The following is a 26,885-nucleotide window of genomic DNA, read 5'->3' as shown; positions in this document are numbered from 1 at the left end:
GTAGACAACTGTTTTAGCAGGATATCTTTGGCCTGAGAGCTATAAATAAAGGCCATGTTCACTTAAGCTGGGGTCTAACCTATTTTCAGATTCCAAGATAAAAGTAAAACTGGAAAAGCATTTTTTGTCTAAGTAGCAGACTTGTTCTTTACAGAGAATTTCACCTTTTTAACAATATATTTTTATTAAAACAAATGTTCACCATCACTTGAAACACGGAAGCGATTTTGGAGCTAACTTACCCTTAAATCTTGCTCTCAACTTGTCTTAAATGTGGCTACACAGTGGAAATAATGTGGACAGAAGAGATTTAGGAGACGCCAAACCCTGAAATGTAGTCTTTTAATTTAATTCAAAATAAATACTACCATGGCAACGCAAGTCCACTACTGAGTTTCTGCCCTAATGTTGTTTTGGTAAGAAAACAAACAAGCAAACAATAAAAAAATAAAGTAAAATAAAACGACGTATCCACATCCTTCAATAACGTTTCAACCGGGGCTTTTTCCAAAAAAAAAATCTCCACGACGACGCCCTGGGCGACACGGCCAGGGGACACGACAGATAAATAAAACAGTACTATGGTACAGATGGGCTGGGGGAACAGAGTGATGACCTAGCACTGCAAACCCACTCCGTCGTGGTCCCACATGGTAAAGAAACGACCAAACAGGCACATAACAGACCAACCTCCCCATCACGATGCATCCTCCCCACACACACACACGCCGTCTGCGGGACCCCAGGGTGTGGCTAGGTGGAGGAGGTCTGCGGTGGTCTCCATATTTCTCGGAAGAGCGGAGGGAGAAAGGAGTCAAACACTTGTCCTTGATTTTCCGTCCTTCTCGTTATTTTCCTTATAAATGTTCAGTAAAGTTCAGAGCCTCGGTTGTATGTTTTTTGTTGTTGTTGCTGAATCCTCAAAGTTCCCAGTAAAAGTTACACAGAAAAATATTGGTCTGGTCAAGGTGTGACGAAAGGAACATAAAAGAAAGCGTTGCATATTTACAACATAAACACACAAAGGTGATGAAACGCATTTCCTTTTATGACTGCACACACACACACACACACACACACACACACACAATCTTACAGACAACCATCTCTTAGTACAGCTTCCGTAGTTTGACATGATTGGCTAGTCTTGATACCGTCCATTGGGTCGACAGAGTGTGTGTTGTGTGCGCTTGTTCTCCGAGCTAATACTGATACTGGATATTCTCTTACGGTCGTGTGCCCCTTAAGGTTTACACACACAGACTGTTGACCCTTTAATGGGGCCGGCATGGTCCCCACAAAGCATGGTCCTCACATCAGAGAGAATTGGGTCTGAGTGTTAGGGGCAGAGTGAGAACTAAGCAGCTGCTATAAGAGCCAGATGTTGACAACAGCAGCATCCATACTCCAATCCAACGTACTGCCAGCAGGTCAGTCACGTTTCTACATCTCTTTCAAAACCCTCTGAGAGACACCGTGGAAACGTTATGGTTGTTGAAATCTCAAGTTTGTTGCCTTGTTGTTTCACCGACAATGTACTAGTGAACAAACTGGGATCAATGAACTAATGAACTGGTTGGCAAACCACAGTGCGATATCTGGGACCAGTAATGAGGATGCAGTGAGACCGTCAAACCTCCAGAACCTTCCTTTGATCAAACAGCTCATCATCTCTCACGGTTCTGTTTGACTAGGGCGCGAGGCTACGCTAACCAGCATAGCGTAGTGTTATGCGTATGAGGACTAGCTAAACTAGGCTAGTAAGCGTAGTGTTTTGTGTGTGAGCATTAGCTAGGCTCTGCTAGCTAATGTAGTGTGTGTGTCTGTGCATGTGTGTTGGTCTAGCAAGACTACACTAGCTAACAGTGTTGCGTGTACGAGGACTAGCTAGGCTACACTTGCAAACGTAGTGTTCTGTGTGTATCATAACTAGGGTATGCTAGTTAATGTAGAGTGTATGAGGATTAGCTAGGCTACCCTAGCGAGCGTAGTATGTCTATGAGGATATAGCAATACTGGCTAACACTGAGAATATCAATCTACATTTAGTAAGTCTTCTCTGCCTCCGTTTCCACTTGGATGCCCTTCCTGTGTATGTTTCTGGAGTGTGCGTTTCTGGTGTCTTTCTGGAATGTGTGTTTCTGGAGTGTGTGGGATGATGCACCATGTATGAGATAAGTAACAGCATGAGGTTGGCCTCTCAGCCCGAACAGAAGCAGCGTTCTGCTGTGTGAGCGTCCATCTTGGCGCTACTAGCAGGGCTAGCCTTACTAGCAGTGCTAGTGTTAGAAGCAGGGCTAGCCTTTCGAGTTGTGCTAGCGCTACTAGCCGTACTAGCCTTACTTAAAGTGTGCTAGCCTTACTAGTCATGCTAGTACTACTAGCCGTGCTAGCCTTGCTAGCGGTATCGCTACGAGAGGACAGAGGGGGAAGCACAGCAGAGAGTGACACCTGGCTCGTCCTCCTCTTCTTCTGAGCTCGACTGTCTGAGCACTGGGCGATGGTGTAGTGGAACAGCGGTTTGTGCTCAGTGGAGCGAGGTGATCCATGCAGTCTTCTGGCAGTATTTTAGTGTTCCTGGTTTGTTTGCAGAAAGGAAATGAAAAATAATAAACCTTCCCCAAAAAAAACAGAAAAAGAGAGAAGAGGAGAGAGAGAACTCTGAGGATGAAAAGGGGACGAGAGGCGATCTCCTTTTCTTTCTGTTGTTTACTAGTAGACAGTGGTTGTGGTTGCCTTCTTGTCGACAGTGGTCCTTGTTGCCATGGGATCGCAGAATGTGTGCTACCATGGCGATGTATGAAAAAAGGAAATAGTTTTTCTGTGGTCGTATGAATGTTCTTTCTTTTTTTTTTCCTTCGGAGTGAATCACGAGCCATGCACTTACTCCCAACTAGGAATGACATTTAACCCCCCTTCCCCCCCACACCCACCCCAACGACAACACAAACCATCAGAATTAAAATGGAACTGAATACGAGCCCGCCCCGTCCGTCTGCACACGTAAGGCAACATATTTGGTTTTCCTCTCTCAGACGTCCCTCTCCAACCAAGTGCAACACAGTAAACACATAAATATTTGGAGGGAGAGGGGGGAGACAGGGGAGAGAGAGGGAGTGAAGGGCAAGACAAGAGGGAGAAGAGACAGAGGATGGAGGAGAGAGGGAGGAAGGGAAATAGTGAGGGAGGAAGGGAGGGATAGAGGAGAGATGGAAGGAGAGGAGAGGGAGAAAAGGAGAGGGATGGAGAAAGATGAGGACGGAGGCAACGAGGAACGAGGACATATAGGGAGATGAGGCGATGGGGATGGATGGATGCACGCAAGCAGTGCTGCGGAAACAGAACTGAAGGTGGTCTCTTGGGGTAAATGTTGCTGGACATGTGGGGCACGGTTCCCGGTGTGGTTGTGAATCTGTTTTAGTTGTTGGTGGTGGTGGGGGTGGTGGTGTTTAATGTGGGCCGACAGCGCGTCCATCCCACTGTGCAAAACGTCTTTTAAAGTCCCAAGAAAGACTATCCCCCGAGGAGGACAGACTCTCCCCATGGAAGAGGAGCAGGAGGAGAAAAAGAGGGGACACTTTTCATTTTTTCTTCTTCCTAAAATGGCTACGTGTTTTCCTCAAAATGGCCACAGATGGGGGGGTGTACGAGCTCAGGGAAGGGGACGGGGGAGTGCTGGAGCAGGGGGAGGAGGGGTCACTCCCGTCCGCTGGCAGAGTAGGAGAACTGGGGAAAGTGAGGTCTCCTTTCGCTGTCCGCCGCATCCATCCCATCCTCGTCAACTGAGAGAGAGAGAGACAGAGACAGAGTAAGATACAGAGAGAGAGCAACAAGTCAGACAGATGCTGACCATCCTGGGCCTTAATACCTTAATATACCAATTTAAAACACATTATTAAACTGTTCTTACAACATGAGGAGGACCACCCTATCCATTAATCTATAAATATATATTATGTATATATGATTTATATATGATGTATACATGATTTATATATGTAAATACATATGATATTATTGAAGCCAACAGGGGGATCTTACATTTCTCCGGGGGAGTGATGGTAATGGTCTGGGCGGTGAACTCTTCATCAAAGTAGCGCGTGTCCGTCTCCGACGATACCTGCGGCATGAAGGGCGGCACCAGCTAGGGGACAGGAAACGGGTCAGAGTGATGTCACCGCTGCCATGATGTCACGGTGGCTAGGCTAGCCCCTGAAAGACGCTCTATGATGCTCTATAAAAGTCAATGGTTCGGCGCCAGTGTTGGGAGTAACGCTTTACAAACGTAATGTGATTACTGTAATGTATTACTTTTTGCTGTAACGCGGTAATGTAAGGCATTACAAAAAATATATATATTTTACTCGGTACAAATCTCAGTAACGCGCGTTACAATGCATTTTAAACCCGAAATTAACTGGTGTGTTGTTTTTATACAAATTCGCCAACACCGCGAGATTCTCAGAGGAGAAAATACCCGCGCAAATGTTTACTTCGTCTTACTGCTAGAGGAGAAGATGACAGCAGCAGCAGCAGAGTCGGACTCTACATTTGCAAGATGGGCATACGCTCATTATTTTCAATTCGTCAGAGACAAGGATATGAAGAACCTTATAGTTAAGTGCACTTTGTGTGTGAAACCAAAAGATCTCTCGACCTCACGAAATAGCACAAGTAATCTAACGAAACATCTAGCGCGGTGCCACGCCAACATCAAGCTAGTAACCAAAAAAAGAAAGGAAACGGAGGATGAGAGTGGAGAAAAAACTGCTAAACAGCAAAAACTAACATTCTCCCATTCTGCGATGCTTGAACCTCGAGAAGTGAGGAGACTCGTGGCAGAGTATGTTGTCGAAGATATGCTGCCACTTTCAACAGTGGAGTCACCTTCTTTTAGAAACATTGTGAGCAAGATCCCTGTCCAGGCAAGCAACGACAAGGTAAGCTTCTATTATCAATGCCTTAACAGATTAGTGCAACTGGGCTATAGACTCAGTCCACACGGTACACGTTAGCTTTTATTAGGCCTACTGCCATTCCGACAGTCTTCCAATCAGTGGCGCCAACTTCAGGTCAACATTCGGGGATCGTAAATATTTCGTTCAAATGTGTTCAACCAAAAAGTATCCATTTCAGTATTATTTATTTGATTAATTCCAAATTCTGGTTTCGACGATGTGAAATAACCCATGTGTTACGAGTGGCGGGGCATGCACTTATTTAACATGCCCTGCTGGGGATGTATAAATACATTTTCTATGAAACTTAAAACTGGACCATTTATTCGTTAGAGTTGGATTTAAACTCAATGCAGGACCACCCTAGCTCAGTCATTATGCCAACCACATCACCTCCTGCTGTGTAATGAGCTGCATTGAACACAAGAAGATCTATTGAGAACACCAAATCCATATTTCCTGTTATTTTGGTGAAAGTAATGCAAAAGTAATGTGAAAGTAGTGTAATGCCTTACAATTCAAAGACAGTAATATTGTAATGTAACTAATTACTTTGAAATGACAGTAACAAGTAATAAATAATGCATTACGCTTTTACGGCAGGTTTGTTTGTTTTTATCCCCATATCGCCCGGAAGTGACGATTCTGTCGACACATCAACGGAGGGCGCGTGTAGCTCGAACTTGCCGGCACCCTTTCAGGCGTCTCAGTACCCCAACGGAGGAGTACTGGAGACGAATGCAAAACGAGTATGGCTCAGTCCGGGTCACTTTTGGCAGTGGAAACACGAACCGTGCTACACCTTTGAGAACCGAACCGCACCCTCCGGTGGAAATGCGCCATAAGATGGCTACAATGCAATTAGTATAGAATCACAATATTTACAGAGCTGTGTGCTCCCTGCAGTTCATCGTCCCTACCGCTTCACAAACATTGCACTTTGTTTTGTTACTTAAAGTTATACTGTGATGTTTTAAATGTTGTCATTTTTAATGTTTTCTTTATACAGAGCCAGACTAAAAAGTGGATTTTCTGTTTAACCTGATGGACACTAAAGAAATATGATTATGAATGTATGACGTCATGTTCCCCATAATGCTACCTTCTTGTCGTAGACGTCCTGCCAGTCGACGAGGGTGAAGTAACTGTGGCGCATGATCTCCTTAGCATCGTCTGGACCCCCACCCAACCTGGGGAAGGGGGGAGGAGAGAGAGGGAGGGAGGGAGAGAGAGACTGGTTCTGTTTTCAGTCTGTATGTGGGGGTCCTTGGTGTGTTCTGCGTGTGTGTATCGTTTGTTGCATTGTTTGCATCTGTTTATACAGTATTGTACCGTATGCTGGGGTCCTTGATGGGCAGGCCGGACAGCAGCCACCTTGATGGTTGTGTATATGTTGTGTGTATGTTGTGTGTACGTTATGTGGAGTGCGGTGTGTACCGTTTGTTGGGGTCCTTGATGAGCAGGCCAGACAGCAGGGACTTGGCGTCAGACGACAGCGTTCGGGGGAACTTGATGTCCTCCATGAGGATGAGCTCAAACAGCTTCTCGTGGTCCTGGTTGTAGAAGGGCAGCCGGCCGCACATCATCTCGTACGTCACCACGCCCAGACCCCACCAGTCCACCGCCCGACCATAGTCGTTGTCCTCCAGAACCTGCAGAGCGTTGGCAGGTCACAACGTGTACAGGCGCCCACTCCCAGCTAGATGCCCTCACCCCCAGGTTGTGGGAGACATGGGCTAAAATTCATACCACGATATTTTCTACTGTCTCAAATTTTTTGGGGATTATCTCACGTTATATGAAGAAAAAACATTAATGTATCGTGTGTTTATATCAAATAAATGGCTAAACTAATTTGACTGCATATCTTGATTGACACGTTTCTTCTGAAAAATGTACTTCTGTTTACTTGTGTTTATGAAGACTGTCATCTATCATACTCAGAGGTATGCGTGAGCATTCAAATGCCGGGAATCACACTGCTGGTGCCCGGAGGTATGAGGTATGCAAGGAATGGTATTGATCTCGTCAGACTTTTAAGGTTAATGCGGCAATAATTAGCAGAGGTTGTTCACGTGTGTGTGTGACCTCTGACCTCTGGGGCCAGGTACTCTGGTGTTCCACAGAAGGTCTTCATGGTGGCTGTGTCCGTGATGCCCTCCTTGCAGAGACCGAAGTCGGTGATCTTGATGTGACCGTCCTTATCCAGCATCAGGTTCTCCAGCTAGAACACACACACACACACACAGGATCAGACCAACGTCTCCATATTCATAACCCGTATTAATTTGGGTGGTACAATCACACCTTCACAGGTTCAAAGTCCCTGGTGAAATACAACTTCATAAATGAACACTCAATTACTCATTTACCCAAGTTCACCCTAGAGTTGTGTGCGACAGCAAGTGAGAGTGAGTCATGACATATTGTGAATTGTTGTGGTCAAAGTGTCGTTTACGGTGCGAGAACAATGGCTGCGGGAACGAGTTCAGCTGTTTTTAGCGTACCGCTACAGGTCTGACCAGATGGCCTCTGTCTTGACGCGCCGCTCCTGTGATGAGCAGATCCTCCATGGAGGAGAGCGAGGCAGCCGCACTGCGCTGGGACCCAGACACGCTATTCTTTCTACTCACGACCGCCTCTAGCTCGTGCAGCGTCCCGCTGTGACGCTTGTCTCTGTCTGCTCGTGGAGATCGCCAGAGTGGACCATCTCCCTTTGTTCCTGTCGGCGCCTCTCTTCAAATGCAGCGCTATATTTAGTCTGTTATTTATAAACCAAGACAGCTCCGACGCTCGTCTCTAAACACCGGCCGATGGTTACAGACGGCGTGCGTTAGTGCGTGTGTTTGACAGCCACTCGCGTGAGTAGGTGTGGAGTGGGGGGGGGGGGTGTACCTTCAGATCGCGATACACGATCTTGGCGGAGTGTAGGTAGTCGAGGGCAGACACGATCTCGGCGCCATAGAAACGGGTCCGGTCCTCCGAGAAGACACGTTCTCTTGACAGGTGGAAGAATAACTGGGCGGGGCAGAGAGGGGGAACACAGAATCAGCATGCAGACCATCAGGGGGCATCTTTTTTTAACAAATCAGAACCCTGGGTTGTGGTCGCGGAGGTCGTGAGCGCTCACCTCCCCGCCGTTGACGTACTCCATGACGAAGCAGAGCCGGTCCTTGGTCTGGAAGGAATACTTCAGAGACTACACAAACACAGGACATATCACCATTACACTCTCCCCACTGAACACATCACCATTACACTCTTCTCACAGAACATATCACCATAGCACATCAGACTCTCCCCACTGAACATATCACCATTACACTCTCTTCAAAGGACATATGAACCTAATACATTACACTATCCTCATTGCGCTGAATCATTGTTGAGTAGGTAATGTATTCAATTTGGAGACTAAATCAGAAAAATCAGCTTCCATTGATGTTTTTAATGGCCAGTAAGAGTGAAGGGTAAGGGTAAGGGTTCAGTGTAAGTTTAAGGTTAGGGGTTAATATTAGGATAGGTGTTTGGTTTAAGTGGTAGTTGTTGGGGTTAGCGGGTGTTGGGTTGGTGTTACTTACAGTCAGGAAAGGATGCCTGGTGTTTTTAAGAACGCGACTCTCTGTAAGTGTGTGAGCCACTTCGTCCTAAGAGACAGACGGAGAGACAGAAAGAGAGAGAAATAGACAATGAAAGAGAGGAGGAAATCACAGGATTAGAATTAGGTTTTGGACAAATAGGATACAAGCTTCAGGGGAAATCTGCTGCTATCAGTAGAAGAAAACATGGGGTAGATACCAATCTAGGATAACATGTGAAGTACATTGTATTAGTATAGCCCTTAACCAGGACTTAAGGACATAAGGGAAATCTCCCCCAACACAGAGGGAAGAAACGTTGAGAAGGAACTCCCACCTCCTCAGCTCAGCCTGGCTTTCCATCTGACCAGAGAGAGAGAGGTGTGTGTAGACCAGAGAGAGTGAGGTCTGTGAGGTGTGTAGACCAGAGAGTGAGATGTGTAGACCAGAGAAAGGGAGGTGTACGAGTGAGTGTGAGGTGTGTAGACCAGAGAGAGGGAGGTGTATGAGGTGTGTAGACCAGAGAGAGAGAGGTGTGTGAGGTGGGTGTAGAGCAGAGAGAGTGAGTTGTATGAGGTCTGTGTAGACCAGAGAGAGAGGTGTGTGAGGTGTATTAAGACCTTGGCTATGATGACCTCCTTCTTGAGGATCTTCATGGCGTAGTAGGTGCCACTGGCCTTCTCCTTGACCAGGATTACCTTCCCAAACGTCCCCTTCCCCAGCAGCTTCAGGTAGTCAAAGTCGTTCATTGTCTGGTGAGGTGGAGAACTTTGGTTATAAATTATTATCACAAGGCTTTGATGAATACTCGATTCTGATTGGTTAGTTACGGCATTCAGCTTGTCTATTACTTCTGTATAGCACAGCATTTGTGTTGTTAGGGATGCTGTGACCATTTTCTTTAGAAAATCACATTTAAATTATTATCCCTTACTTCTGAATCAAATAGGATTACCGGGGAAGAAAATACATATTTCCAAAATAAACTGAAAATGTAGGTTATTTTTATAGATTTTTCATTTTATGTTGTTTTCCTGACATGAATTAATATTATTTGTGTGTTAGTCGCACCCGTCAGACTTTAGATTAACACCACAAGTCTGATGGCAGACCAGCTCAAATGTTTCTGAATGCTCACCTTCCGTTTGTGTTGGCTGATGGAGGTGTCCATCTCCTCCTCATTGACGTTCTCAATCTGGGAGGTGGGGCTGCACAGGATGCCCTCCTCCTCCTGCTTGGCCAGCGACTCCGCCACCATCTGGATGGCCTCCGCCCACTCATCCCTGAACACCAAACACACACAGCAGCAGATCAGCATTGGCTTTTGATTGACATTCGTTGCGTCCATTGGACGGAGGGGACAGAATGCTAGTGGTGGTGGGGGGGGGGGGGGGCGGCTGGGAGATGCTAAGTGAGGGTCGACATTGCCGCAGGACTCAGAAATAGTGATGTCACTTTGTGTGACATCACTGTTTTGACACGTGTCACTCAAAGTTAGAGTTTAAAGTGTCATGTCCCCTACAGTCTCTGTGAGGGTTTGTGTACATATATAAAATGTATATTAAAGCAATGTTTAAAGTTTTACATAGATAAATAAAACCTACGTCCATAGTACTATACACGTATATAAAACCTATGTTTTATATATGTGGTGGTAGGTCTGGTTGGGGGGGAGGGGCCAGGGCAGTGGTGGGTGGGCTCTGAAGGGTTGGGGGAGGGGCCAGGGCGGTGGTTGGTGGGCTCTGAAGGGTTGGGGGGAGGGGCCAGGGCGGTGGTTGGTGGGCTCTGAAGGGTTGGGGGGAGGGGCCAGGGCGGTGGTTGGTGGGCTCTAAAGGGTTGGGGGGGTGGGGGGTGGGGTGTCTGAGGGGTTTGGGGGAGGGACCAGGGTGTTGGGGTGGAGGAAGACTGACCTCTCGTCGGGAGAGTCCACGTGGAAGGTCCTCTCGATGACGGTGGTCCACTGGAGGCAGCGGATGATGAAGGTATTGGGCTTCGGCCTCTCCGTCTTCATCAGCTGACATTCTGACAGGAGGAAGAGGAGGAAGATGGGTTAGTGATTCTGAGATGGATCCTTGTTGGTCATTTTGTTTTCCTTCTACTGTCCTGTACTTTGCGTCATGACACATAGAAGAACAGATTGTCTCTTACTTGCTACAGAGAAGTTGTTGAGGGGGTAGGCCAGGTCTGCGTCCTGGGGCTTGTCCTTATAGCCGATGAACGAGCCGTCCGACTTCAACAGGAAGTAGCGCGGCCGCCAGTTCTTAATGTACTCTCCTTCAGAGGACAAAGGAAGATAGGACGGTTCAACACTGCTGTACCCAGGCTTCCGTCCTCATCTTCTGGATCTAGCCTGCTGTCGACTGGTACCGGTCACATTCGATACTAGTCACTAGCAAGTAATTTAGCCGACACATTTATACAAAACAAGAGATGTTCTCTTAAGACAATGCGTTAATGAGCAGGTAGGAGCTAGGGGGCATCTGGCTCTAGGAGGTCGACAGGTAGGAGCTAGGGGGCATCTGGCTCTAGGAGGTCGACAGGTAGGAGCTAGGGGGCATCTGGCTCTAGGAGGCCTACAGGTAGGTGTTAGGGGGCATCTTGCTCTAGGAGGTCTACAGGTAGGAGCTAGGGGGCATCTGGCTCTAGGAGGTCTACAGGTAGGAGCTAGGGGGCAAACCTACTCTTGGATGTCTACTGGTAGACTGCAGATATTGGGGTTTGGACCCATAATTTTGGGCTGAGAGTCAAACACCTGGACGACTAGGCTATCCTACTCACACATGCAGTCCTGTTTGTTGGTTAGAACGTCTCTCCTTCATATTCATGTTAGAACTAAATGCTTTAATTTGATCATTATCTCAACAGGAAAGATAAACATTAGTGAGAGATGGTTTCTCAGGCCTGAAGCAGAGGAACCAGGACTCAGTGATGGGGGAACCTCCTGCTCTGGTACATAGAACCATGACCGTGGGCTGCTGGTGTTTGGTACCAGAACTTGAGCAACAGCTTGTCTTTGCGTGTCTGAATGCAGTTCACTCATTAATGTCCTATATTTAGCTTTCCACTCTAATCCAGAGTGATTTGGTTCACACAGCGTGTTCTGTTCTGTTCCAAAATCACCGCCTCAATCAACCAATGAGGCGACAGCGAAGGTCAGCGTGGGATAGAGGAGTAGTTAAGTCGAGTTCATTTCATTAGACTAGCCCTTAATAACGGTAACAGTCCACTCAGGGCTTCACAGGCCAACCTTAGACACAGAGACCCCTCTAGGCCCTCTGAAGGACAAAAATATGCATTTCAAATATAAGGTTATTCTTTCGTCATTACAAAATGTCCAGACATCCTGAATATCATCCTTTTGTATTCATTTGTGCGTTTAAAAACACTCAAAATAGCTCCAAACATGAGTCTCCTGTCACGTCTTGGAAACCAAAAGCCGAATCTACTTCTAAAAGTTAGACATCGCCTGAAGGAGCTCAACAACAAGGGACAGACGATCTTTAAATAGCCAAGCAGATATTTGAAGATCGCACAAGAATGGATCAAACTTCACTCTGGCCATGGTGATATCATTAACTCCAATGCTTTGATGAATATATACCAAGTAAATGTAAGGGTGGAGGATGGATTGGGTGGTTGTTGGGGGAAAAGGGTGGGTGAAGGGTTGTGGTGGGTGGTTGGGGCGTTAGGATGGGTGGAGTAGTCTACGGGTGGAGAGGGGTTTGGGTGGGTGTAGGATAGTTAGGTTGGTTTGAAGAGGGAATGGATGGGTGGACGAGTTAGGGTGTGCGGAGGAGTTATGGTGGGTGGAGGAGTGTTAGGTTGGGTGGGGGTTAGGGTGGAGGTTGTGGAGGAGGGTTAGGAAGGGTGGAGGAGTGTTAGGATGGGTGGGGGTTAGGGTGTAGGTTGTGGAGGAGGGTTAGGGTGGGTGGAGGAGTTTTAGGGTGGGTTGGGGTTAGGGTGTGGGTTGTGGAGGAGGGTAAGGCCGGGTGGAGGAGTTTTAGGGTGGGTGGAGGAGTGCAAGGGTGGGTGGAGGAGTGTTAGGGTGGGAGGGGGTTAGGGTGTAGGTTGTGGAGGAGGGTTAGGCTGGGTGGAGGAGTTTTAGGGTGGGTGGGGGTTAGGGTGTAGGTTGTGGAGGAAGGTTAGGGTGTAGGTTGTGGAGGAGGGCTAGGGTGTAGGTTGTGGAGGAGGGTTAGGGTGGGTGGAGGAGGGTTAGGGTGGGTGGAGGAGTGTTAGGGTGGGTGGAGGAGTGCAAGGGTGGGTGGAGGAGTGCAAGGGTGGGTGGAGGAGTGTTAGGGTGGGAGGGGGTTAGGGTGTAGGTTGTGGAGGAGGGTTAGGCTGGGTGGAGGAGTTTTAGGGTGGGTGGGGGTTATGGTGTAGGTTGTGGAGGAGGGTTAGGGTGGGTGGAGGAGGGTTTAGGGTGGTTGGAGGTAGTTTTGGTTGGGTGGAGGAATGTTAGAGTGGGTGGAGGGGGGTTAGGATGGGAGGAGGGTTCTGGTGGGTGGAGGGTTCAGCATCTATTATGAGAGACTAAACAATCCCAGGTCTGGTGTTGGCCAGCAGAGGAAGGAACCCAGCGCTGAGGTCATCCTCTCTGAGCTCCCAGAGAACTTCCTGCTGCTGCCTGCCACGTCACACCATAGGGGAGCATCAAGTTCAGACCCAGCAATGACCAAGAACTGACCAAGTATTTTTGCATTTCCCCAGATTATGGGCATCTACTGTTGAGGTCTTAGTTTATTACTCCAAAAATGTTATTAAGTAAGTGTGAATTTTAAATGTTTTGAGTTATTTTTTAATGAATGTGTATAAAGTTCAAATGTATTAGTAATTTTTTCAATTATTAAGTTGAAAGGTAAACTGAGTTGTGACCCCTGCTCTTGAAGCCGCACTGCCAGCAGAAACCAGAAGCATCTCACCTCTCTTCTGCACCCAGCCCTCCTTCACCACGTTCTGGTCGCTCATGGTGACAGCCCCCTGGTCACGGATCCCCCACCTGGTCACGGATCCCCCACCTGGTCACGCGTCCTGCCGTGTGACCAGGGAGTTTGCGGGGCTCAGGGGAGATATGATGGGGGGCAGTGGTTGGAGGTAGAGGCTGGGTTGGCTGCCTCAGCTGTCTGGTCTTCTGTTGTCCCCTAGGTTTAAAATCCTCCTCCTTAGTTCTGTGCCACCTGCCTATCCCTCTCTATCCCTCGTTCTTTCTCACACCCTTCCTTAGACTTGTTTCGCTACCTCTCTTTGCTTGCTGTCTCTCTCTCTCTCTCTCTCTCTCTCACTCTCTCTCTCTCTCTCTCTCTCACTTTCTCTTCGCTTCTCAGTCCCACTTTCCTTGGCTGTGTCCCCTCGACGTCCTGTTCTACCTTCTCGTCTGCAGGTGAGGGGAGTTAAGAGTCCTTGTCCCCTGTGCTTGGCTCACTTTCTCAACAATTCCTCTTTCTTTTCCTCCCTTTCTCTCTCCTTCTTATTCTCTCCCTCTTTGTATTCTCTCTCACTCTCCCTCTCTTCTATTATGCTATTTCTCTTCTCTTGTTTCCGGAGGTGCTCTGTTGGATGCTCAGCCTGGAATGAAAGAAAAAGAGAAATGAGAGGAGTAAATCCACAAACACACGTGACTCAATGGAGTGATTCTAGTGAGGTGGACAGTCTAGTAGTTAGGGTGTTTGACTCCCAGCTAAGACACCCCAACATCCCCTGTGCCATGAATCTGACTTTGCTGCAAGTCACTTGTGATAAATTACTTAACAGTAAATACATGGAAATTGGAATAGAGTAATGGGGAATAGAGGGGATGAAGAGAGAGAAGTGCCAGTTTGAGGTAAGGAGTAGGAAGAGGAGGAAGGAGTGAGAGCAGAAAGGAAGAAGGGGGGGAAGAGGAGGGAGGAGAGGGGGAGGGAATGGAGAGGAGAGAGGAGGGAGTTTCAAGCCCAGGGTGAGAACTTTTCCTCTCACCAAAAACTACACACCAGCAGGGAACCATTGTAAGAAATGAGAACATGCTTCCGTCTCCCTCCCTTCCTCCTCCCTCCCTTCCTCCTCCCTCCCTCCCTCCCTCCCTCCCTCTCACTAGCTAGCTAGCTAGCTCCCCTCCCCCCAGCTCCCTCCATCTTTCCCTGCCTAGCCCCCTCCCTCCTTCTCATTGCTCGCTAGCTGGCCCCCTCCCTGCCCTGCCTCCCACAACACACCCTACTCAAGCACTTGTGTACTGAACTACTGTCCACTGCAGACAGTAGGGCGGGAGACAGGTAGAGTACACACTGGTATTGGAACAATACCTGGTGAGTAACCACAGCCCATATCAAGGTAGATTTAACGCTCACAAAATGATCCTTCAGACTAGAGCAGCTAACCCAAGTCATTTCACGGCGGTGACTTGCACTAGTTTAAGTTTTCTTCCAATTGTGATTTCAGAACAGTTTATATATGCATTTAGAGCAGCAATGTATGGAGGGTTAGCAAAATCTAGCCAAATATCTATCCTTTCGTTTTCTCTTCCTCCCTCTCTCTCTCTGAATGTGCCTGCTTTTCTATTTTCAATCCTCTCTCACACTGTTATCCATCATCAATTCAACATAAAAGTGCTTTGATGTAAAACAAGGCCTATTATAAAATGTAAAGGGAAATGTATAGTACCAGGTATGTATGCAAGATGAGCATGTAGAGAGATGTAGATTCTAAAATAAATTTTAACATTAACAGTATTAGAACCAAATCAAGCAATTGTCGGGACAGGGGTGAGTTAATCAAACAATATCCCGGTATTACACCAACTTGGACCAGTTGTATATCCATATACATCTATCTATGCTTTTCTCTGTACCTCACTGTGGTAGTGTCCTCTCTGCATTAGAGGAGGATATTTAGACTATCTTAATACAAACTACAGCAACCGCTTGACCTTCAGGAGCTTTCCTCAGAATGCAGAAGCTATGTTTCCGAATGCACTCTTATTATTTAGTCATTCACTCAGAGTTTATTTATTCAGAATTTAGATACAAGACATTAAGGAGCTAAAATGGGTTAAGGGGGCATCTTGCTCAATGATGCCTACAGTTAGACTGGGGATCGAACCCAATACCTTTGGCCTGAAAGAATGCCTAGCCACTTGACTATGCTGCCCCTTAAAATCACCAGGTATAAGGTGAACACTGTATAATACTTCAATTGCACAATGCAAACTGTCTTTTCTCTTTTATTTTCCCAATTGGAATGAGTCTTTGACTTGCTGATACAGCTTTTCATACACAAAGACACAAATTACATTTGAATATCTATAACTTTTGCTATATCTTCGTTACAAAATATCAAACATAAAAATGTTAGGAACATCATTTTGATCCATTGTGCAGTCTGCTTCTCCCTTGTTCTAATCTCCCCGACTCTGTCTGCCTGACAGACAGCTGTTTGATGAGGGAACAGATAACAAAAAAAGATCTTATCCATAGTAATGAAGCTCTGTTCTCATTAACTAGAAGTGGTAACAACTGTGATGAACAATAGTTGTATTATTTCTCATCTATTGTAATAATCTCTCAACGTAGATGAGAAGCCAATTTCCATCCTAAAACAGAACCTTTCTGCTTGTAGGCCAAATTGATTTTAGTCCTAAAAAATAAGAAAAACACCATGCAATTCAATTCAATCATTCTCCAGTCCAGAACAGAAAGGAAACAAATGTTATTATTTAACAGTACAAAATGGTGTAGGCCACACAGGGTCGGGACAAATGGGGAACCCTCCAATGACAACAAAAACAATGGCTGACTAAACCAGGCGGTGCGTTTCTGAGGGCGAAAAACGCCGATAGGTTCGAGTCCCACTGGCCACACAAGTCCAGACTCTATTTTTTTTTACCAGACACGATCAGGGCCCAGAACCCACATCAATATAAATGTTGAAACAACAGCTTTTGTTTCAAGGGCGTGTGGTGTCATTATTTGTTACATAATAACATCCGCTTGGCGTACCCAATAATAATCGTTCATGGATAAGAAACGCGGATAACGGTGAAGAATGCGTATCATTCAAAAACACAATAGCCGTGAATATATCGGCGACAATGTCACATGGCATGCATATAAATTACTGTGTAAGAAGTGAGTTGGCCTGTGATGATGGATTAGCAACTAGGGTGATACCAGCCAGCTAGCTAGCCTGCTAGCGGAGGATGCTAGCGGGGATGCTAGCTGGCTAGCTGGCGGTAGCACGGTCACCAACTGACAGGGACTCGCGAGCCTTGTCGTGATGTCTTTGATCTTAATTTAAATAACGATACCGCGCCGCTTTCGCAACGCATTCTATCGTGACTCGGTGTGACATGGCGTTCTGGGAAGGGAAGGGGGGAGTGGTGGTCGCGACAGAGAAGGGCCGGGGGGCGGCCAGACGTCGCCACCCCGGTCCATGGTAGAAGCAGCAGCATCCAAGCACCGCATCCCCAAACTTACAAACGATATCGTGCGTTCGCGATTTGCTATCGCGTTTGTAAGTAGCTAGCATGCTAACTGCAGCTATCCCACCCATTAGCGCCCCTCCTCTGGTGCCCCTAAAAGCCTAAAAAGAACGGGAAGAGGTTATACCCCCCAACCCCCAACCCGAGATGGAGGATATTACCTCGTCACCGTTCGATTGTACTTGACTATTATCGGGGATATTTTACCTGCTAGTCGGAGAAGAACGGCGGGGACGCCTCCTCCCACCTCTTGTCTCTCTCGGCCGCTAGAGCATCCGCCGCGGCAGGCGACCTCGGGATGTAGCGGTGGTCGGTACAGTCAGCGGTAGAAACTGAGGAGAGACGGTGGTGGTGGTGTATCCATCGTGCCTGACTGTGGTACCCGGTCCAGACATGTATTGCAGCGACGGACCCTCTGCGGCTCCGCCAGCTCCAGGCTCCAGCTGCCGCTTGTTCGGGAGGAGGAAATCTCGTGACGTCACGCACGGGGCAGATTTGGGACGACTCCCCTCTCCATCCTCCTCCTCCGGGATCCAGGCGCTTTTGTTGCTCCCCGGCTTTTGTTGTTGCCGTCGTCTGCCTTTCTCCTGCTGCTATTTGTCACCATGTGCCGGATTCATATGTCAGGATTCAATAATATTTACCCAGGCTGTGGTGGCCTAAAGGCCAGAAGTAACGGTGTTTTATTATATACAGGCCTACCGGTTACATGGAAATCGCCACGCAAGTACCGGCTTGCGTACTTGAAACCCTAGTCCGGACTTTTATTGACACTGTTCTGTCTTCTAGACGCTGGGCAAAATATGTGGTCGGCAGACGGAGCGTAATCAATGAATGCTTTGTTTGGGGACTACGGCATACATCAGTTCCGCCGGGGCCTTGTTCATGTAGCTAGACATCGGTTGTTTTACCAAGAAATATGAAAGCCTCATTCAAACAAATTCCATTTTTGTTTAAATATATATCGTACAAAAAAACCGATAGGTTATTTTATTATTTTTCTTTGGTGTTCATTGTATGCATCATTCAGTGTGTGACACACAAACATACACAAATACATATATATATATATATATATATAAAAATATATATACATTACACACATGTAAAAAAAAAAAATCATATGAATGAATCAATGTGTGTATATCTATATATATACATATATGTATCGCTCTCTCTCTCTCTCTCTATATATATATATATATATATATATATATATATATATATATATATATACTTTTTTTTGGCCCTTTAATATACACCCCATTACCACTCACCGTATATATATATATATATATATATATATATATATATATATATATATATATATATATATATATATATATATATAAAGGGTGACTCGTAAAGTGGTAATATATATATATATATATATATATATATATATATATATATATACATATATATGTATATACACACAGGGTGCGATTTGCCGGTGGGGATGGTGGGGATTATCCCCCCCTCTGGTTTACACGTCCTACCCTCTGCTGAATTATTTTTATCCTCGGTGGGGATAAAAATTATCCCCCCCACCCGAAGTATTTTCACCATTACATCGTAATAATTAACAACCAAAATACACAGGGTCCGTCTTCATTTTGAAACATTTTAAAATGTTTCTCAAAATTATCCCCCCCCCTGGTTTTTTCACAAATCGCACCCTGTATACACATGTAGATGTTTCAAGGGTTTATTGTGTCCACATTTCAGCCAAAGGTTCTGGGTTCAATCCCCAATGCCCATACAGTCTAGGCATAAGGTTCTGAAAGGTTGAAAAGATTAAGGTTTAAAAGTGGTGAAAGGAAAGTGTAAACTCTTTGTGAAACTTGGGACAAACGGGAGTGTCCAGGGAAAGGTTAACTCACCTGCTGTCATGTGACAGACCACATGACCAACAAGACATCAGCCAAACTGACCCCGGGTCAGACGTGGACCTGACACCAGCCTAGTCACTGTGACAACAGCAGGAGGCAGCCGGTATCCGGTCTCCCTCTCAAGTAAGACAGCACCTCTCCCTGACTCATGAAGCGGTTTCATCTGTAAAACAAACCGCTCTTTGTTGCTTTGAGAAACCTTACGACAGTTAGACGACAGAGGCGCGTCTGCTGAGTTTGTTAAGGTATTTTGTGTTTTGTTCTGAATGCTTTTTTGCGTTATTTTCATGTAAAAAGACTTTGGAAGACCCATTTTATATAGATCATTATATTAATGGCACAATTGTTCTATTATCATTGTTGCTTGTTCAAAAGGGTTTCCTGTTTTCTGGGGATAAATTGTATAAATTATAGAGACTGTCTTGCTCATTTTAGATCCAGTACAGTGGTCAAATATAACCCAAAGTGTTAGTACCTTTGGAGTAGAGTAGAGTGAGGTAAAGAAGAGAAGAGTAACGTAAGTAAGGTAAAGTATTGTAGTAGAGCAGAGCTGAGCAATAGCATGATATTGTATAGAATATGTTAGTATAGTAGAAGAGTACAGAAATATTATGGTATTATAGTATAGTCGAGTTGAGTAGAGTACTGGAGTAGAGAAGAGTAATAGTAAGGTATAGTAGTAGAGTCAAATAGAGTAGAGAAGAGTAATAGTATAGTATAGTAACTGTTAATACATGTAAATAACCATAAAGAGGGTAGCAATGTGAACCAGGGATTGTTTTTCCCTCTAATGAGATAGTCCTGATCCGAGATGGCGGGTTCTGGAGCAGCGCTCAGACTGCATGAATTTAGAGAGAGACAGGACGCCAGTTCACCTGAATCTTGGACGCCCAGGTGAGCGGGGAGAAGGTTCATGCAGTAGAGGCATCAACACAGGAACATCACCACATACAACTGATTGTTTCTGATTGGTTCAAATTGCTTCAGAGTGGCATCATCAGGAAGTAATGTACACACTTACAGGGTCTTCACATTAGTCTGGCAGTCAAGTTAATAGCATCATGGATTGCACTGTTATACACATTACTCCAGTGGTCTAGTAAATAGCATGAGGGATTGTAAAGTTTTACACATTACTCTAGCAATCAAGTGAGTAAGATGATGACGGTAAAGTAACCTATCCTTTATTTTCCCTTTTTCTTTTCATTGAAACAAAGTTCATAAAGTGACATATTGCACAATCCATTCGGCGTTCAACATTCAACATTTCAGGATGTATTCTGTATTTTTTTTAACACAATTATATAAACCATCAGTACTGTTCCAAATCCTCTGACTGAGGGGGTGGGGGGACTGTGTGCTGCAGGGTAATCCGCGCTGGGAGGGACGTAAGGGGACTCTACCCTGGGGAGCTGGGCAGGGTTCACCTTCTCCTCAAAAGTTCAGGGTAGGTGCAGACACCCGCTGAATACATCCACCATTACATCTCGTCCTTCAGCAGACAGCACTACACAGAGACTGACCAGTGAGGCTGAACACAATCCAAGCAGATGATTAAAACTGGGGGAGCTACCAAGAAATAATAATACTCATCCGAGCTAACAACAACAACTAGAGGGAGGGCGGAGTCGCTTCGGAAATATCAAATCCAGTGAATATCTTTTTTATTGTAATAACTAACTGCACCTTTGCCACGCTTAGTGCAAATATCCTCCAAGTGAGTGTCCCGGGCTGATGTTTCCTTCTCTGCTGAAGAACAAGTTAGTGGTCCTTGTACCAATGTCATTTAATGACGTCATTCCCCATTCGACACATGTTAATTTATACGACATGTCATCAGCTCAGAATCCCTGAACCACAGGGCCATACACGGAAGCGCCGGTGTAGAGGCCTACAGCCTGTAGACTAGTTCAACACAGAGGTTTAATTTGGCCTGAAGTCTATTGTTATATAGCGTACACAGTAAAGTCGATGTCTCAACGTCCCTGCAGCTCTGACCAGGCCCTGAGGCCTTCCTCCCATCAGGCTGAGAAGGAGGAGCAGGAGGAGGTCTACAAGAGGAGCTATGACCTCCAGGTTCTGCGTCTCCTGGAGATCCAACGCCACAGCCAGGCCCCCCCATGGCCCCCCGAAACCAGCTACCAGCTGCACTACGGTCTGCAGGCCCCTCTGGTCCCTCAGCAGAACCACACTGTGTCTCCAACTCACCGCCAATTCACTTCTGATTCTATGTAACAAAGACCAGATAAAGAGGACTGAGGAATGATTGATGAGGTTATGTTGATAAGGCGTGTAACATTTGACGCTCACAAGGGAGGCCAGGAACAGCTGGCGTTCAGTCAAGGTGGGAGGGACTGCAAAGAAGAACTATTTAAAGGGTTGTTACAAGGAAACCAAAAGGACAGCAGAGCAGAGCAGATCCAGGAATCAGAACCAAGGGACATTCATATTTATAAAGGGCTTCACCTCCATGGACAGTGACATCAAAATACGATCTTAAACCCAAGAGGAAAATATAGTTTATATCAACTATATTCATTTATACCACGGTCTGGGGGAATACTCGATTCTGATTCTGATTTGCATTAACTCCTGATATACAGTTTAATTCATTTTTCACAATTTACCAGCTCTCGTTTTGAAGACCGAATCACGCGGTCTATACTTTCAACATAAAGTAAAGTGTACATATATATAAATTGAAATTCGTCCCAGCCTTTATACCAGAGATACTATAGGGTCTATAGCATATAACTGCATTTTCTGATTACAGTTTAATGCCTTTTTCACAATTGACCAGCTCTCGTTTTGAAGGCTGAACAGACAATTTGACTGGAACTACTTAGCAGGTGTCCGTATATCAGGGGTTAATGCACACCCTGCAGCCAATCAGAATTGAGTATTCCCCCAGGTATAAATAGAAATATAGAACACAAGCACTGATGGGAAGTCCCTTGGAAGTAACACATCTAAATATGTGTGACGATGCATTTAGAGGATGAGAGTGACCCGCTCAACCTGTTTGTTTGGTTTGGTCTGACTTACCAGCATCAGTGGCATTACTGACTAAACTATTTTCACATGTTCATGTATTTCCGTGTCTTTATTTATAAATTTCAATCATTCAACAAGATGAATGTGACTTTGTGTCTCCACAAGGGTTTTCTCAGAAGAAGCGTTGCGCTTCCTAGCCCTCTGGTAAATAACCAGGCAACTGTTCCCCGATCATTCATCACCCTTCAGAGCAACATGGTACATGTCCAAGACAACTTTGCACATCAAAGGGCAGATAACATGCACAAGAAAAGCTTTTCATTCAGATTCTTTACAATACCGTCGTGTCTTTTTGACACACAAACACACACACACACACACACACACACAGACACACACAGACACACACACACACACGCACACACACACACACACACACACCCTCACACACAGAAACACAAGCTCTGGCTCTCAGAGATAATAATAACAAAAAAAATGGAAATGCTATGTTCTTCCTGAAAACATTCACTCCTGCCTTTGTGACATACCTAACCTGACTACAAATAATATAAATTATAATCCTATGCTGAATAACTTATATAATATATCTAATACAGCCCAACTCTGAAAGCCTTTCCATTTCAATGTTTGCATGATGTTTGTATGTCCATCTACATGCCTTGTTAACTGCAATGTGGAAATTGGGATATGCAAATAGTTGAAATGGAAATTTAAAAACATGAAAAAGGTTCATAATGAAGCAAAGTTCTGTAGATCCGATAACAACGGCCGCTTTGGTGTTAATTCCAATGGTGTGACGTGAAGGAAGTGGACAGAGAGAAATGAAGAAACTGGTTTGGCCATGAGCAGGTGTAGCTCAGGTATATGAACCCTTCCCTTCTTATTGTCACAACGAGAAAGAAGAACAAGATCTTAGCACAGAGACCACAGCAGAAAATCCATTGTATATACAGTAAGGACTTATTTTAAGTGTTATATATACATACTATTTAATGTCATCCACTCTTCTTTCCCAATTCTTTCTTTCTTTTGTTGTTTTAACATTGTCATTTAGAAGTTTGGCCGTTTTTATGTTTTTTATGGTGTAGTTTAGTTGTTGTTATGATTTTGTTTAGTTGTTGGTGTATTAAGATGTTTGAATTGCTTAAGTTGTTTTAATAATGCATTTTAGTTATTTTAACAGTGTTGTTTCGTGGTTTTAACTGTGTATATTATGTTGTTTAATAGAGTATTGTATCACATGAGGGATAACATGTATTATATTAGATGTCTGATTAGGGGAGTGTATTTAGTTAGTTTAGCCGTTTTAAAGGTGAAGCCTTTTAAAGCTGCTTTAACCATGTTGTTTTGTTGTTTTTATGGTGTAGTTTAGTTGTTTTAAAGCTAGAGAGGTATTTTATTTTTGAATGTTGCCATTCTCTTTACATCGCGACAGCAATCAAAAAATCGAAAGTTCTGACATAAAATAATAATGTTCAGAATATTTTTTGCCCAAATGCAATTATTGTTTAGGGAAGTGAAAGTTTAAGTCGGTAAATTTATAAAAACAAGCAAGTAAAACCAAAAGACTACTCAAATAGTCACAAAATATTTAGACTTTGTTAAGCTGTTAAACATGTATTTTAATTGTGTTGACAGTTTTTTGAATGGTGTGATTTCACTATTAGGTTGTGTAATTTAATTTTGATGCTGTATTGTTGATATTCCAACAGTGTAGTTTATTTTTTTTAACTGAGTGGTTCTGCTGTAAGATTGTGTGATAAACCAAGTTGGTTTATGGGTGTGGTTTAACTGTGTGCTTTCGTTAAGACGTTATCAGTGTCCGTCTGGGTGAAGGAATGCAGCGGACAGGACTCCTGGTGGCCGTGGTGACCGTTGTGGTGGCGGTGCTTCTGTGCAGTGGGGAAGCGGAGGCCAAGAGGGTCAGCAGGTGTGAGATGAAGATGGCTCTGGAGGAGGCGCTGATCCTACCCTCCCAATGGCAGAAGTTCAAGAACCTCATCCTGGCTAGAGGTGAGACAAGGTCATGGTCCCCAGGACCAACCCCCTGTTACCTTGGCAACAGGTCCGGGAAAAAACACCTATGGTCTTGAATCCATGGGTGAGTGAGTGAGTCAATCAGTCAGACAGTCAGTCACACTTTCAGTCAGTCAGTCAGTCAGTCAGTCAGTCTGTCAGTCAGTTGTTTTAAGTTCAATCCAGATATTCTGATATTTTTTTAGATGCTGGCCACTTCTGATGTCTGTCAGTCTCTGTCTCTCTATCTGTTTTTCTCCCTGTGTTGGCCTGTCTGTTTGTGTACCTGTGTTTGTCTGTCTGTCTTTCTGCCTGTCTGCAGTGATTTGCGATGCGGAGAAGAGGAGTAACCTAACAACTGGTTTGGTGAAATTATTCAGCCAACCTGAACCTGTAAGTCCGACTTCCGCCCCCACCCCCACAACCCGCAAACCTATGCCCACCCCGGTCTCTGACGCTGCCATGCCCACCACCAACACAGCAACAAGCGGCACAAACACAAACAACACCACGGTGTCCAACCACACCACGGTGTCCATGACCACCACGATGTCCCCCACGATGTCCAAGACCCCTATGGGGTCTACCACCCACGGTTCCAGGAGGAAGAGAATGGCAGGGGAGGGAAACAGGGAAGACCGTATGGAAGCCACGACGGAGAAGCCCTTCAATTTGACTGCGATGCAGAATTCCCTCGAAGAAGACGCGTCCCGAAATGATGAGGCTGAGGTAGAGGAGGAAGACCAGGATAAAGTTTCAGATGAGGAGGAAGAAGAGGATGACGAGGCTGAAGCTACAGACGATGATAAAGGGGAGGAAGTAGATGAAAGTGATGAAGAGGAGCAGGTGGAAGATGAAAGTGAGGAGGAGGAGGAGGAGGAGAAGGAGGAGGAGGAGGAGGAGGAGGAGGAGGAGGAGGAGGAGGAGGAGGAGGAGGATGAGGATGAGGAGGAGGAGGAGGAGGAAGCTGCCAGAATCCCCGAACCCAAGCAAGGCGAGCGGTTCTACGGGGTGTTCCAGCTGAATGACAGGTTTCACTGCGAATCAAACCTCCAGCCCTCCTGGAACCTCTGCCAGACCAACTGCCAGTGTAAGTCAAGATATCATATCAGTAATTATTATTATACCAATATATACATACAGAAACAAACACAATTCAAAGGCTACTTACTAAAAGTTACCATGACAACCTATCTAACCCCCCCCCCCCCCCCCCCCCTCATCAAGCCTTCACCGATGAAGACATTTACGATGACGTCGCTTGCTTCTTACACTCTGATAACTGGCTGTGAGTATTCTCCTCATACCCTTTGTAAACATGTTCTTGGAATAACGTTAATATTTTTTTAATCAAGCAATTCGTTTTGTTTAAGAAACATAAATTAAAATGGGTAATAAGCATTGTTATTTTTCTTGTATTCTTATTTATTTTATAGCCGGCGTCTGAAGCAGGGGAAGTGTTCGAGCCTCGTTAACCACCATGACTTCTTTAAAGCGTGTCACCTTTAAATGGCAGCCTGCAGGATCTCCACATCGCCGCTAGAGGGCAGCATCCCCTTCTGTTACATACGTCTCTTTGCTGTCTGGGTTGTGACTTATGTTATTAACTTTATATCATTTTGATGTTAAACCTGCACTATGGAACTACTACTGCAGCTACTTTCTATTTACTACATTTACGGAATAACAAAAATAGCGGTCTGGTCTTGAGCCCAATGTTGGGAAATCCCCACGCTAGCTTCTTCGTGTAAGATGTAACGTCATGTGATTTGTTCATGTAGAAAAAAAAGAATGGCAGAACTTTTTGGTTTTGATAAGGATGTACAAAAACACCTGGCTGGAAAAAATGCTCACAGTATTCCTTGGTTAACGTAGTCAATAACTTACATTGGCTTCTTCTCTGTCATTGTTTGTATGAATAAATTGCATTTGAAAGACATTGTGCCGGAATAGCCAGGTTTAGCATGTCATTATTAGCACCTGACTACTTTTCCGACCTTCTTTGTGTGTGTGTGTGTGTGTGTGTGTGTGTGTGTGTGTGTGTGTGTGTGTGTGTGTGTATGTGTGTGTGCGTGTGTGTGTGTGTGTGTGTGTGTGTGTGTGTGTGTGCGCGCGCGTGTGCGTGTGTGTGTGATGCTAAGTGTCATAAGATCATTACTGAATAGTTTTGCATAAAACTTTGAAGTCGGAATTGGTGATTCACTTTGTTCCTTTCATATATTTTTGCTTTATAATGAAGCAATATAAATAGCGGAATGTTTCTGTTAATAAAATAGGCATCTTAAAATAAAACAGAAAACAAAAATAGATGATAATAACAATCATACGAACAACAACACGTTCTCAACTACATGGAAACACTACAAGCAATGAGGGTTTGGATGCCATGAATGTACTTAGATAGAAAAATGAAGTCAAATGTGTCACATTTTAATCTGGATATGATTAATATGGTGCTATACTTTCGTTTTGTTTTTGGCGATAGGCTGTCATTTTGAGAGGACTCAATTGAGTTGTAGATATTTAAAATCCTAATGCTGCGTTCCAGTGCCCATCCAAAGCAATGGGCCGTGGTGAAGTGTACTTACTCCTAATTCAAAGCGTTCCAGGCAATTGAAGTCGAATGTAAACAGAAAACATGGACGACGGCCGCGCTAAACTGATACCATGGACCTATTAAAGATAATCCTCGCTTTATTTCTGAGGAGGCATTTTGACTGTCAGCAATTCGGTCTACTTAAGGGCTTTTTATGGTTCCACGTTCCCGCAACGCAATGACCACGCAGACGCTTCGACGCAGCCGTGAACGGTTCTGCTTCGGGTTAAGCGGACTAATCACAGCCCTTGCTGCTGCGTCGCCTCAACGGAAGGTTACGATTTTTGGGAGGCGCACGTCCGGCCCTTGCGGTGGACGCAAGGAGGGTACGCAAGGACGTAAAGGGTCCGTAACCCCCTTGAGTTGCGGGAAAGTGGAACC

General features: G+C 45.2%; 2 protein-coding genes across 2 annotated transcripts; one reads left to right on the top strand and one right to left on the bottom strand.

Annotated features, from left to right (window-relative positions):
• Positions 1-2,960: 2,960 nt before the first annotated feature.
• Positions 2,961-17,410, bottom strand: akt3b (v-akt murine thymoma viral oncogene homolog 3b). The gene is made up of 14 exons (XM_079758888.1): positions 17,193-17,410; positions 13,456-14,098; positions 10,685-10,810; positions 10,447-10,558; positions 9,675-9,819; positions 9,157-9,288; positions 8,540-8,605; positions 8,089-8,157; positions 7,854-7,976; positions 7,054-7,182; positions 6,396-6,610; positions 6,061-6,148; positions 4,042-4,144; positions 2,961-3,782 (listed from the first exon to the last, which is right to left on the bottom strand). Exons 2-14 carry the CDS (start codon positions 13,499-13,501, stop codon positions 3,697-3,699), a joined length of 1,440 nt encoding a protein of 479 aa, XP_079615014.1. The 5' UTR covers positions 13,502-14,098; positions 17,193-17,410; the 3' UTR covers positions 2,961-3,696.
• Positions 17,411-22,715: 5,305 nt separating this feature from the next.
• Positions 22,716-25,847, top strand: LOC307092030 (uncharacterized protein). Its single transcript, XM_079758891.1, has 5 exons — positions 22,716-22,844; positions 23,702-23,905; positions 24,231-24,998; positions 25,136-25,196; positions 25,345-25,847. Exons 1-5 carry the CDS (start codon positions 22,757-22,759, stop codon positions 25,415-25,417), a joined length of 1,194 nt encoding a protein of 397 aa, XP_079615017.1. The 5' UTR covers positions 22,716-22,756; the 3' UTR covers positions 25,418-25,847.
• Positions 25,848-26,885: the final 1,038 nt, after the last annotated feature.

Source organism: Pollachius pollachius (assembly GCF_949987615.1).
Source record: "Pollachius pollachius genome assembly, chromosome: 2".
Classification (NCBI taxonomy): domain Eukaryota; kingdom Metazoa; phylum Chordata; class Actinopteri; order Gadiformes; family Gadidae; genus Pollachius; species Pollachius pollachius.
Note: the sequence above shows the minus strand (reverse complement) of the source record. Positions and strands in the feature narration are given on the sequence as shown.

Bases quoted from the DNA above. Each gene is read 5' to 3' on its own strand.
- LOC307092030 (XM_079758891.1), top strand. From the start codon at position 22,757: ATGAACCCTTCCCTTCTTATTGTCACAACGAGAAAGAAGAACAAGATC. The intron at 22,845-23,701 runs GTAAGGACTTAT...GCTTTCGTTAAG, and splicing joins GAAAATCCATTGTATATACA to ACGTTATCAGTGTCCGTCTG. The intron at 24,999-25,135 runs GTAAGTCAAGAT...CCCCTCATCAAG, and splicing joins CTGCCAGACCAACTGCCAGT to CCTTCACCGATGAAGACATT.
- akt3b (XM_079758888.1), bottom strand. From the start codon at position 13,501: ATGAGCGACCAGAACGTGGTGAAGGAGGGCTGGGTGCAGAAGAGAG. The intron at 7,977-8,088 runs GTGAGCGCTCAC...TGCCCCGCCCAG, and splicing joins AGTACGTCAACGGCGGGGAG to TTATTCTTCCACCTGTCAAG. The intron at 7,183-7,853 runs GTACACCCCCCC...TGTGTGTTCTAG, and splicing joins TCGTGTATCGCGATCTGAAG to CTGGAGAACCTGATGCTGGA.